This window comes from Electrona antarctica (assembly GCF_951216825.1).
Source record: "Electrona antarctica genome assembly, chromosome: 17".
Taxonomy (NCBI): Eukaryota; Metazoa; Chordata; class Actinopteri; order Myctophiformes; family Myctophidae; genus Electrona; species Electrona antarctica.
This window is the reverse complement of record NC_136798.1, coordinates 9,634,245-9,647,884: the sequence shown is the minus strand read 5'-3', so window position 1 is coordinate 9,647,884 and position 13,640 is coordinate 9,634,245. Positions and strand designations below refer to the sequence as shown.

Genomic DNA, 13,640 nt, shown 5'->3' with positions numbered 1-13,640 from the left:
TGCACATCCATGCACACGCCATGGCTCAAACTCTCATACGTGCTTGCACATACTTTCTTCGCTGTAAGACGAATAGTGAAAATAGCTGATCTACAACAAAAAAGTGGCACATTGTGACTCGTGAGCCTGCAGACAGGTTATTTTAGCTATTTAATGTATAATAAAATAGGGTTACCAGGTCGAACGTGGTTAACACACCTGAGCGTGTCAGATGGAGGGATGCTATAAACCTATACTGTAAGTATTACGGTAAATACATTTTACGTTCACATTTGAAGTAAGTTGCCCACAATGTTATCGTATGTGGGTTCCAGGGCAAAAGGACAGCCCCTATACTAATTTTAAAAAAGTAATAAGAAAATGCTGTGTGCGTCTCTCCATATCGGAGAGCTAACTTCAGCTAGTCTTCATTTAACTAGCCTTGTTAGTGCTAGTGTCTTCTTGAGTGGCTCCATCTGCCCATGGGCTGGACAGACACAAGGAACAGATTGTTGGGGCAGTGGGGCATGCAAGAAAAGTGTGTGTGTGTGTGTGTGTGTGTGTGTGTGTGTGTGTGTGTGTGTGTGTGTGTGTGTGTGTGTGTGTGTGTGTGTGTGTGTGTGTGTGTGTGTGTGTGTGTGTGTGTGTGTGTGTGTGTGTGTGTGTGTGTGTGTGTGTGTGTGTGTGTGTGTGTGTGTGACAACACACACGCACGCACAATCACTCAAACAGACATGCACACTTGACTTCATTAAGTGAAGCCCTGATGAAGGTTTTAATAATGAGGGGATCAGAAGTGTCAGGATTACACAGCGTTTGATATCTTATGATGATCAAACAGTTTAGTGTAGAGGATAATATATCACACCGGAAATGTGCCCTAAAATCTTCCCTTAATGAACTTTTCTTCAAACCCATTTGGCAGTTTCTTGGGCTTATTTCCAAAACTATGTACCTAAAATCCAATCCAATCTTATAAAATTAAAGTATGTATTTTAAAAGCTAGCGATTTCTGATGCAATGTAACGACTTACTAATGACTTTTTCATCCCAGTCTGACTCCAAAATCATGCCGCATGGCCCCAAAATGTCAGGTTTGTCATTTTGGAAAGAAATAAAAAATAAACAGCCAATGTGTTCAAAACAGGGAACAGGATTAAAACGAGCACACAGTAAAATCCTCAGTGTTGATGTATATCCATTTGTAACCCTGAGAATGTACAGGTCCATTTGGTTATTATGTATACAGTTACAGGCAACGCTGAGGATGTTGCTGTCAGTGTAGCGCTGGGAAGCAGCTGTGCCACAGGTGGCGGTGCTCTCTGATTTTAATTGGGCCCGTTGTGGGCCCGGTCAGAAGCAAACTGGCACCGATTCAGGACTGGGTCAGTAGGGGAGGCGGCGCTGCGTTGCATGCTACGAGCAGTACGTTGGCATGTGTCTATACGTACGTATAGCACATGCACAGCTCCTTCTGTGCATGAAGGGCAGGCAGGGACTAAAAATACATCATGGGAGAAGCGCTAGAGAGCCCCCTAGGTGTGTGTGTGTGTGTGTGTGTGTGTGTGTGTGTGTGTGTGTGTGTGTGTGTGTGTGTGTGTGCACACGCATGCATGGGCATATTTGTGGCCATGGCCTCAGGACAGGGGGGGAGAGGCCTCCACATGTCAAACACAATAAGACTTAATTAGATAAGGTTCACCCAAATACACACACACACACACACACACACACACACACATGCGCACGCATGTAATGCACGTTAACATGTGTCTGTTTTGGGTTTGCTGTAACAACTAAGGTTGTGATACAATGATTAACGCTTACTAGTTGTCTCTCTCTTTCAGGATAACTGTGTGTGTGTCTGTGTGTGATTCTTTCTCACAGCCATGGTTGCAGCTACATTTACTGAACCAAAAGTAAATGAATGGAAGCCCTAAAAACTCTGGCAAAAATAGTCTGCTTCTGCAGTGTGTTGATCTGTGATGAGCGTCCATACCAGTATGCACATTGTGCAGCAGAGTGACAGTCACAGTATACAGTATACCGCCTCATTGTTAATTTAACTCAGAGAGTGTACACATTTATCCGAATGGACGCTTGCCTGCGCTATGGATCTGTGTATGAACATTATGGTGAGGTTTAAATGTTAGCGATGAAATGTCAGAGATGATGAATTCAGCCGTCTCGGTGCTTAGTCATTTTAATCCACTTGTCTTAAAGGGACACTGTCATGCCTTTGATGTGCATCTCAGGTCTTGGTCTCCACCAGGCCGACGGCATGGAGAGAGAAAGTGTGTCTGTTTATGGTTATCACCGACTATTGAAAGTAGGGGTACAACAGTTAAAGGTATATTCAGTGATTTGACTTAATCTAAATATCACTTATTTTTTCTTTTTTTCTGGATAATCCTCCCTACTATAGAATGTGCTGACCATATAAGGAGTTCCTCCCTGTCCCCAGTGAGCCCCTGGGGTCAAAAAACCCTAGTTTCAGTTTTGGTGGCGGGTGGCAAAGCCTTCATCCAATCAGGATGAGAGGGGCCTTCCGCCAATCATGATCGAGTGGGGGCGGGCCTTGGTGCACATGCTGTTGGCCTGTTGCACTTCCCCCCACTGTAGAGCGTGCATGTGCACATTTTGTTACTGGGGCGGACTGGGTGGTTTTCCAAATCACTCAAATCACTGAATGCTCCTTTAATCGAACCAATCGATTTGAATTGATTATAAAAAATGACAGTAAATGTAAACATTTGAAAGGTAACTACGGTAATATAATTAAGATGTCAAAGCTCACAGGCTCACAAGGCATCGGGGTGCGACACATTGTGAGCTCGTAGTATGCTATTTTTGTGCGAACCGATGTATGCAGTACAGTAAGTACAAGTTATGGCTTAAGTGGTTATTTACACTAATACATGTTGATCCTTTTTTAAGTACCCCTCCCCCCTAAAAAAAAAAGAAAAACGCTTCTCGATTATTCAATTAAGCGAAAACGTAATCAATAGAATAATCGCTGAGAAAACAACCGATAGCTGCAGCCATGAATGAAACGACAATATTTACAGTAGTGCGATAATTACAATAAATATCTCATTGCAGCTTTGGTGGTGTTTTAGACCGAGGGCCCAGAAAAGAATGCTCAGTTGTTTGGCTCCTAATGGATCATCAGCCCTAGGCTACAACAGAGTTAAAGAGATAATGTTCCAAATGTGATAGTGTCCCTTTTACTAAATATTATTTTTCCACTAGATTATGCTGCAGGGGTACATTTCTCTGTGGGCATTTCTGATTTTTTTTACTTTAAAAAGTTAGCTTGCTTCAGTTTATTCAGTTAGAAAAATCCTCTGTCCTACCACTGCGTACGTACATATTCAATACAATAACTGTTGTGGATGTTAAAAGTTCACAGACGGGTATTACTGCATGCATTTTCTGACCTGAGATCAGATTCTAAAAATGTCTTCTACATCCTGACAGTTTTCTGAAAAAGCTATGTTTCTATGTCAGTCGTTCTTCGATTTTTCAAAAATAGCAGACCTACAAGCTCGTAGCGCGCCACTCGGTGGCACGCTATGAGCTTGTAGATCTGCTATTTTTCAATAGCTAAAGCATAACATAATGCTAACACCAAAAGGGGTTCCCGCCCAAAATGGGGATGCTCAGTTTGGTGTGATGGCTCTGCTTTGGGTTCAGAGGATCTTAGTCTGAAGGTTTCCTGCTGTGGCTTTTTATGACTTTAGTTTGGTTGAATTAGAATTGCTTGAGCTAATCTGAGGTTTTGATTGATTGATTGATTGAATACTTTATTAGCAAATTTGTTAACAGTACAAGAGTCTCTTTTGAGAAGGACCGTGTTTGAGCCGTATTTACAGTACAGTATTACATTTGTGTGCGTGTCTATCGTCGCTGTCATTCAGAAACGGGGCACCATACTACAGTGTCACACAAAAGTCGCACAAAATAGCCGATCCACAAGCTGTGAGCTTTTAGATCTGCTAATTATTTTTTAAATATATGAAATACATTATAAATATTGAACAAAGTAAAAAGTATTACCTAGTTCTTGTGACTAAATAATAACTACATTGGAACACAGGTTAGTGTGTTCAGTCCTATGTAGCATCAGTCAGCGGCGCGTGCTCCGGTCATGTGTTGATTATCCTCGGTTGGCAGAGCAAAGCTGGGGGTCTAGTCACGTGATCTGAGAGAGGGGTGGGTGGGGGTTGTAGAGAAAGAGCTGGCATGAGAATGAGTGGAAAGAAAACATGAGGAAGGGTGGTGAGAATGGGAAGGTGCCAGAAGTTAGGGATGAAGGAAGGAAAGGAGGAAAGAAGGAAAAGAGGAAGACAAAGGCTGAAAGAATGCAAAGACGGGAGGAAGGAAGAAGGAGAGGTGTAGAAATACAGAGAATGAATAGGAGGTTGGAAAGTGTTGTGTGTGTGTGTGCGTGTGTGCGGGGGAGGGGGGGTCATTTGGCAGGTCTAAACTAAAGGAAAGTCAGAGAGTTGAACTACGAGAGTTGAACTACTTAAACCCTGCCTGTACTTCATGGTACGACGAATAGCAAAAAATAACCAATCTATGAGCTCGGCTGTTTGTGTGTGGGGTGATTTTGTTGTTTGTGCAAACAGGTTGAAAGAGGGTTATGTAATAACTGTAATGCAGAGTAATAAGCTGAAGATCACTTAGAAGAACGGTGGTTCTCAAAGTGGGGTTCAGGGACACTCAGGGTTCCTTGAGGGGATTCCAAAATGGAACCCTTACATGACTGTAACTGTAACTGAGAGTGTACCAATGGAATCAAATGGACCTGTATAAGGGTCCATTTGGTGTGTGTGTGTGCGTGCGTGCGTGCGTGCAGTAGAAGTTCATAGCGATAAACGCTAAATGCACCATGAACATATAGAAAAAAGCCAGCAGCTCAAAAGAGGCAAAGGACTGGAAGAGAAAAGCCAGTGAAGAAGAGACTTGGAGATGGACCAGGAAACGGTTCAGAGCCCAGTGGGACAGAAGGAGGACAGAGGATTAGCATCTTTAGCCCCCCACAGAAACCATATGGCAGGTCCCTGGCTTTACATCGCCCTGTTTATGCTAGGCTAGACATGTAACTCAATACAACAAAGGTCATTAGACTAGAGCTACCTGATAGCATAGCCACCTAATAGAAGAAAGTAGAGAGCTAATGGAGGCCTTGCACAGAATGTTTGTACAGTACACCGTAGTTCCCTTACTTAGGCATTTGTTGAAACTCCTCCATACTGTAGTTCCTAGCTTGCCCTCCAGAAATTCTATAAATATTGTATTTATTTAAAACAATCACACTCATGTGAAGTGCGCCCACTGTATTTATATCGGCCACATCACGTCTTACATATCGTCATTTAGTGCCCTAAACAAACATTAAAGTCCCCAGACTTGGCTGGCAAACGATTTCTCGTCATAAGTGCTCTGAACAAACATTGTAATATCGTCAAAATCCATAGACTTGACTGGCAAAATTGGTTACGTCATAAGTGCTCCCATCGACTTGGCTGCCATATGCCATTTGACATCTTCAAAAGCCATGCATTGGAAGGGCTAGCGCCACTCAAAAATAACACAAATCACTGATCTACAAGCTCACAAAGTGTCATGATGCGACACGTGAGCTTGTAGATCAGCTATTTTCACTATTTGTTGTATGATTGATATGCAGTATTTTGAAAATGCCCCCCCCCCCCTCTCAGTTTTATTTATTCATTTATTTGTTTTATTTTAAAAACCCTTCAATTAAATTCAATTGAATTTGATTATAGTGCCAAGTCGCAACAAATTGTCTCAAGACACTTTACATATAGTGTAGAGACTTGACATTGTTCCACCCTGAGCAATCAATTTTTTGCGACAGTGTGGAAGATAAATGTGCATTCTCAGCATTCTGTGAAAGGTCTCTATTGCCCTCTTATGTCAAAGTATCAATACCATTGTACCTGAACTCACACTGACCTCCTGACCCCAATGACAAAAAGGCCCATCTGTTCAGTAACCAATGGACCCTTTTCCACACTAAGTGTTATAACAGGGTAAGCATAGCGACATGTAATAGGCTACAATTAATAGTGGATACATTTGATTTTGATGTACCAGTTGGCAAACAATTGACAGTTGTCAATAGACAATATTATTGTTGCTTGCTCTTTGACAACCTTAAATCAAATTATCTTATAAATTGAATTAGCTACAGCTGTCTTTACCTTTCGGCTCCTCAGTAGTCTAAAAATGTTTTAAAATATATACAGTATAACAGGGTAAAGGCAAAATGTTGTAAGATAGCCTGCATTGTAATGTACATAGCAGGATTATTCTAGGTTAACGATGCAACTATCAGAAGTCAGAAATAATATCGAAACATTTATTTTGCTTTATTTCAGATAGGTCACTATTATACAGACAAGAAACCAAGGGCAGAGAGAGAGGGGAGAATCATGCATGACAAAGACGGGGGTCGGAGTCGAACCCGGGTCTTCACACTCACACAGTTGCATGCAGTATGTCCTGTGTAGTGTACACTAACTGGCTGAGCCACCAGCCACCCATAAGTCAGGTTTCGAAGTGAAAGATATCAGCCAGCTTATCAACACAGCCTAAAAGCCCATTAAATATTCACTACCAGCAACATGAGCCTTTACCACAGTTCACCATCTTTACAAAATAAATTAGGCCAATTTGAATTGACATTGTAGAGATGCAAATTAATTTGGTTACGTTATTTTTCACAGGACGGCAGCAATGATGAGATGCACAAATATATATAATATATACAAATTAATACATTTGTATACTCTTAACACGCCATCTTTGGAACACGCCATACAGGATTTTACTGTAGACTCAGGTGAGAAGGCTCTGATCTTTGACCACTAGAGGCATACACGTGTTGCATGTGTTAAAACAGAATTGTGACGTGTGGGAGAGCATTTTCGCTTCTTGGGTGAGTTCAGTGGAGTTGGGTGTCCCAGGTGGGCTCATCTCTACAGTATGTCCCCAGGATCCTATGTTGCTCTCGTTGTGTGTAAATCAAAATCAAATCAAATCAAATTTATTTATATAGCACATTTAAAAACAACTCTCATTGTACCAAAGTGCTTCACAAGGCAGAATATAGTGGAATACAATACAATACAATAAAATGCAATACAATACAATACAGTACAATTCAGTGCGGAAGACGTCAATAGTAAAAAAAAATAATAAGGATCTAATCTAAAAAGGAAAGGTGCAAGATCATGTCGGTGGTGCAAAGGCTTGTGAATATAAAAATGTTTTAAGTTGTGATTTAAAAGACTCAACGGAGGGCGCAGACCTAACGGCGAGGGGAATGTTGTTCCACAGTGTGGGGGCTGCGACAGCAAAGGCGCGGTCGCCCCTGAGCCTCTTTTTGGTGTGCGGAACCCCTAAGAGACCCCTGTCAGCTGACCTGAGGGTCCTGGTAGAGGGGGGGTAGGATAGGAGGTCGGTGATGTAGGAGGGGGCCAGCCCATTAAGGGCTTTGTATACAAACAGGAGGGTTTTGAACTGGATTCTGAACCGGACCGGCAGCCAGTGGAGAGAGGCCAGGACAGGGGTGATGTGATCTCTCTTCCTGGTGCTGGTCAGGAGTCTGGCTGCTGCATTTTGAACAAGTTGTAGACGGGACAGGGATGACTGACTAATCCCAGTGTAGAGGGCATTACAGTAGTCTAACCGGGATGATATTAGTGCGTGGATGACTATTTCAAGGTCGTGTGTGGAGAGAAATGGTTTGATTTTGGAGATGGAGCGGAGGTGAAAGAAACTGGATTTGACTATTGCATTCATTTGTTTATCGAATTTAAACGCGGAGTCAAAAAAGACTCCTAGGTTTTTGGCATGGGGTTTGACAGAAGTGGAGAGGGTGCCAAGATTGTTTTGGATTTGAGTAATGGAATCAGGTGGACCAAATAGTACGACCTCAAACTTACTGTCATTCAGTTGGAGATAATTTTGTGCCATCCAACATTTAATGTCAGTAAGGCAGTTATTTAAGTTGGTGAGTGTGGAGTGGTCATTGGGTTTCAAGGGGAGGTAGAGTTGAGTGTCGTCTGCGTAACAATGAAATGAGATGTTATGTTGTCGGATAATTTGGCCAAGGGGGAGCATATAGAGGGAGAACAAGATGGGGCCTAGGATGGAGCCTTGGGGGACTCCGCAGGAGAGATTGGCGGGGGTAGAGGAGAAGCTGCCCATGTTTACGGCGAAGCTTCTATCCTTAAAGGGACACTTCACCCTTTTTGCCAAAAAATATATATCAATGACGTTTATAAGATTTAGAACACTTTCCTGGCATTATTTTTTGTGTAATCTCTGGGTTTAGATATTTTAGATTAACGGGTGGCTCTGACGTCAGAGACACTCTTCCGTATTGCTACCGGACTACATTGTCTCCTCACACTGCAGCTAGACCAGCCCCAAAACACAGCCGTCACGGACACTGCGATTTGTTCCACCTACAACCTTCGTTGACCGCACCCCCACATGCGCATTTGTTATTGTGTTTGTGTCATGTCGCCGTTGTCAGCATGTCAGCAGAGCAGCACCAGAGAGACGCGCTATGTTGCCACGAATCCCCCCCCCCCAACTCTAGATTTATTATAATGATATGAAGTGACTTGCCATAAACCATCCATTAACTCCCCATTCATCCAATTTGCATCTGCTTGTATTAAACAACATTAAACTCACCAAATTGCAGATGTAGGGAAAGCTTGAATATCCACTTTCAAACTGCAAAGCTTTTGTTTCATAAAAATCCACCGAATCTTTTTCCCACTCAGCTCTGCACTTAGTTTTTCTTCTTTTTTAGTTCTATCTCACTACTAGAACTTTCTGACTCTGAGGTAGATAAGATTTTTGGCTGTCAACAGCATCCATTTGTTTTTTCAATGTTGTGGACCGTGAAATAGTTGCTAAGATACGATCGTACCGTATTTGGCAACTAAAAGACCTGTCCCGTAATGAACCGATACGGGACGGGGACGCACTTAATCCCGTATTTTTGTCTCGTGGAAAAATGACAGCGCGTTATGGTGATTCTCAGTCACTCGCTCTCATGCAGTAATAAGAAGGGGCAGCCGACTGAGCTATAGGAACAGGAAAGCAAGACACTGGAACCTGGTGTCTGGAAGGGCGCTAGGCTCAGCTCATTGGTCAGTACTCTTCATAGGCATGCAGCAGAGCCAATCACTATGCAGTATCGTATCTTAGCAACTATTTCACCACGCTCCGGTCCACAACATTGAAAAAACAAATGGATGCTGTTGACAGCCAAAAATCTTATCTACCTCAGAGTCAGAACGTTCTAGTAGTGAGATAGAACTAAAAAAGAAGAAAAACTAAGTGCAGAGCTGAGTGGGAAAAAGATTCGGTGGATTTTTATGAAACAAAAGCTTTGCAGTTTGAAAGTGGATATTCAAGCTTTCCCTACAGCTGCAATGTTGGTGAGTTTAATGTTGTTTAATACAAGCAGATGCAAATTGGATGAATGGGGAGTTAATGGATGGTTTATGGCAAGTCACTTCATATCATTATAATAAATCTAGAGTTGGGGGGGGGGGGATTCGTGGCAACATAGCGCGTCTCTCTGGTGCTGCTCTGCTGACGACAGCGACATGACACAAACACAATAACAAATGCGCATGTGGGGGTGCGGTCAACGAAGGTTGTAGGTGGAACAAATCGCAGTGTCCGTGACGGCTGTGTTTTGGGGCTGGTCTAGCTGCAGTGTGAGGAGACAATGTAGTCCGGTAGCAATACGGAAGAGTGTCTCTGACGTCAGAGCCACCCGTTAATCTAAAATATCTAAACCCAGAGATTACACAAAAAATAATGCCAGGAAAGTGTTCTAAATCTTATAAACGTCATTGTTATATATTTTTTGGCAAAAAGGGTGAAGTGTCCCTTTAAGATAGGATTCAAACCAGCGCAGGGCTGTATTGTGAACCCCAACATGGGACTGCAGGCGTTGCAGCAAAATAGTGTGGTCCACCGTGTCGAACGCTGCGCTGAGGTCCAACAGCAGTAGGACAGCGCAGTCCCCAGCATCAGCAGAGAGGATTAGGTCATTGTGGACCTTCAGAAGAGCGGATTCTGTGCTGTGGTGGGTTTTAAAACCTGACTGAAAATTTTCCATGATATTGTTTTGCTGGAGATATGGCATTAACTGAGTGAGAATTACTTTTTCGAGTAGTTTGGACATGAATGGTAATTTGGAGATGGGTCTGTAATTATTGGGCAGGGAGGGGCCTATATGTCATTGCTTAGCCAATGTTGTGTGTTGTGTGTTATGTGTGCGTGCGTTTTGGTTCACTCAACGAGGCAGACATGCCGACAGGCTGCTCGCCATCCGAGTTGGCAAGCCGTGGTGGAGTCATCAAATGCCTTGCTTTAGACTAGAGCACTGTGATGCTAGTTATTATCTACTAGGGAGGAAAGGGGTTTTGCTCGCTTACTTTAACAGCATAGATTAGTCGTTTGTCTGCCTTCTAGGTGGTAGGAATGTGTGTCATTTTGAAGCATGGATAGAGCTGTCCGAGTAGATACAGTACCTGTTGGATGCATGTCAGTGTTTCTTTGAAATTGTATCATTGTGTGTCATTGATTTAGCTTTTCCACCTCTTTTCTCCATATTTCGGTTCAATTAGTGCCGGGACAATTTTGTTTAAATAAATCTTATTTGTATGTTGAATTGTTCGAAACACTTTGATATACTTGCTAATTGCTATACTGTATGTCTGTGGATTCAAATTAATTTCAGTTTTCCCTTTTGGAGGTGAACCTCCGCTTTCCTGCAGAGGAAACACTGTCTACTGTGGACAATGTTATGTTAATATTGGAGAGATGCAGAGGGTAACCAGGGTGTCATTTGAGGGGCATGTTATTCATGGAGACCTTGTCGTGACTCGTGACCCTGCTTATTAGCACCTCTGTATGCTCCTCCTCAGGCAATGCACTGCAGGGAGTTGCATTATGTACGTTTCGCCCTTTTGCTGTGTTGAACAATAATAATACAATATGTCTGGCTCTGGCTCTGTGTCCACGATGCTAACCCTTGCCTGCTAACGGAGTAGCACCTTCTCTACCCAACAAGGAACAGGAAGTGAAAGTCTACTGTAGGTTTGGGTCTGTGCTGGTTTTTTCCTGCTTCATCTGCCCCTTCTTTCTTCTCTCTTTTCCCCTTTCCCTCCCTCCTTCTCTCTGTCCTGACCTGTTGTCTTTTCCCTCTGTGTGCACGATGGCTGCTTTCTTTCTTTCTTTCTTTCTTTCTTTCTTTCTTTCTTTTCCTCTCTCTTTCTTTCTTTTCCTCTCTTTCTTTCTTTCTTTCTTTCTTTCTTTCCCTTCCTTCCTTTGCTTCCATCTCTTCTTCTCTCCTTCCTTCCCTTCTGTCCTGTCTTGTCCTTTACCCTGTTCTGTCCTTCACACGGTGTGCATCTTTAGCCTTTGAAAGCACCCTGTGCACTCCCCAACCCGCTGAGTACAGCAGGACCTCCTCCACGCCTGTGTCGCCGTCCAGCCCCAGCTACCCGATCCCCGGCACGCCCTCGCCTTCCTCCTCCACGCCCCCGACCCCGCCTCTCAGACACTCCGCCTCCCGATTCGCCACTTCGCTCGGCTCCGCCTTCCACCCCGTCCTGCCCCACTACGCCACCGTCCCACGCAGACAGCCAGCCCTGCCTCAGGCTCCCGCCCCGCCCCCGGCCCCCACGCCTCCGTCAAAGTCCGTGGTGTGGTCGGCGTGCAACTTCACCCCCCTACCGCCCTCGCCACCCGTCATGATCAGCAGCCCCCCAGGCAAGGCCGCCGGCCCCCGGCCTCTCATCCCCATCCCAGCCCCCTCCCCGCTCACCCAGAAGCCCCCCTCGCCCTCCCACAACGGCCCGCCCATGTTCCCCGCCCCGTCTCCGGTCACCATCCCGCACGGCCACACCCCTCTCGGCGTAACCTGCCCCACCCCGCCGCCCCCGCCCACCCCGCCTCCTCTGCCCTACTCCATGGCGCCCTTCCCTCCCTCCTCCTACGTCTCGTCTCCCCCCTCCTCATCCCAGGCTCCTGGTGTGCCCTCTCCCTCCACAGCGCCCCCTGCTGTCGCCGCCTCGGCGGAGCACCTCTCTCTTCCCCTGGGCCTGGCAGAGCCAGAGACAACGACAGGCCCAGAGGCCCACTCACCTCACGGGGGCTTCTCCTCCTCTCAGCCCCAGGGTAAGGCTTCGTTCTCCAGACCGCTGTCTACGCTTCTCTCTGTGGTCCTTCAGCTCCTCTCTGCTCTTCTCTTCTCTCTGTGGTCCTTCAGCTCTTCTCTGCTCTTCTCTTCTCTCTGTGGTCCTTCAGCTCCTCTCTGCTCTTCTCTCTTCTCTCCTCCCGTCTTCTCTCGCTCTCTGCCTCCTATCACCCTTCCTCTCTGTCTCCCTTTCTTTCTCTCTCTCTCTTTCTCCCTACAGTCTTTTCTCTCGCACTAACTTTCTCTACTGACTCGACTCACCAACTAACACAGGCCTAGGGAGCAGGTTTGGGTGCGTTTTCATACTACTGATAGAATAGAAGCCCAATAGAAGGCGAAGTCACCCACAGAGGCTCCGACCTCAGAACCTCAGGACTATTTTGCTTTCCTTCTCTGACTAAATCATGGATTTGGCCTTTTATAAAGCTGACTCTGAATCTGATTTCTCTTAGGTGACTTTGCCTACTCGGCTGGTTTGGGCACAACTCTCTGCATCAAATTCAGCTCCTGTCATGTCTGTGTTGGCTTGTATGGCATCTGTTGTTCTTACATATCAATAGCTAGGTGTGACAACATGGCCTAGAATCGTGACAGTGGTCTTCCAGTTGCTTCCATGTGTTGGTCAAGCCCATCTAACTTCTGCGACAAACCATGTCCATGTGCTTGCTCATTATGTCTGATGGCTTTTAGTTGTTTTTTGTCTGTAAGCATGGCATGTCTTCAATGTTTACTCACCTTTTGTAAGGATGTGCTTGTTGACCTGCTATAGTAGCACATAGTACTTCACTGTCATTTTACACATTTGATTTATTTTAAACCCCCACCTCCAATCCACCTTAAGGTGCAACATTAATTTTGCTGCAGTTGATCACTGTAATCTTTCTCTGATTACGCCATGGCCTCTCACTGATTTATTCCTCTTTTGGTGAGTTGACAATCAAACCTGAAGTCTAGAGTATTCATTCCCACAGTGTTGCTCTTTGTCTGCCCCTAACTCGTGACCTTTTCTGCTTTGTAGAGAAATACACTAAACTCTGAAGTCTTGCTGTTTAATTTGCCCTTAGTTGTAGGCCCCATTTAGGGCATTAAGCAACTAGTTTACTAGTCGACTAGTAAATCCACTAGTCGACCTTGTTGGTACTAGTTGACTAGTTGATAAGAAAAATTGATTTCCCCCCCCCCCCCCCCGATTTTGTAGGCCTCAAGATCAGGTAGATTATATAGTCACCAATGTACACAGTATTTAAATGTACAAATATTTTTTTCTCTTTTTTTTTAAAACATAATAGGTGGTTAAACAACTAGTCGACTAAACTAGGCAACTAGTCAACTAGGAAAAATGACTATAAGTGAATGCCCTAGCCCCATTGAACATGACCAAAGATGC

The 13,640-nt window shown here is 44.4% G+C and overlaps 1 protein-coding gene across 4 annotated transcripts in view; it reads left to right on the top strand.

Moving 5' to 3' along the window:
* The window catches only part of enah (ENAH actin regulator), a 161,295-nt gene that overhangs the window by 129,937 nt on the left and 17,718 nt on the right, over positions 1-13,640 (top strand). For 2 of the 4 annotated variants that reach the window (XM_079525390.1, XM_079525389.1), the window contains exon 6: positions 11,473-12,234. The exons of 1 other annotated variant lie outside the window; for it this stretch is intronic. In XM_079525390.1, coding sequence (XP_079381516.1) covers positions 11,473-12,234 — 762 coding nt within the window. The remainder of the gene's footprint in view (positions 1-11,472; positions 12,235-13,640) is intronic. One more of the 4 variants, XM_079525391.1, reaches the window with a different exon arrangement.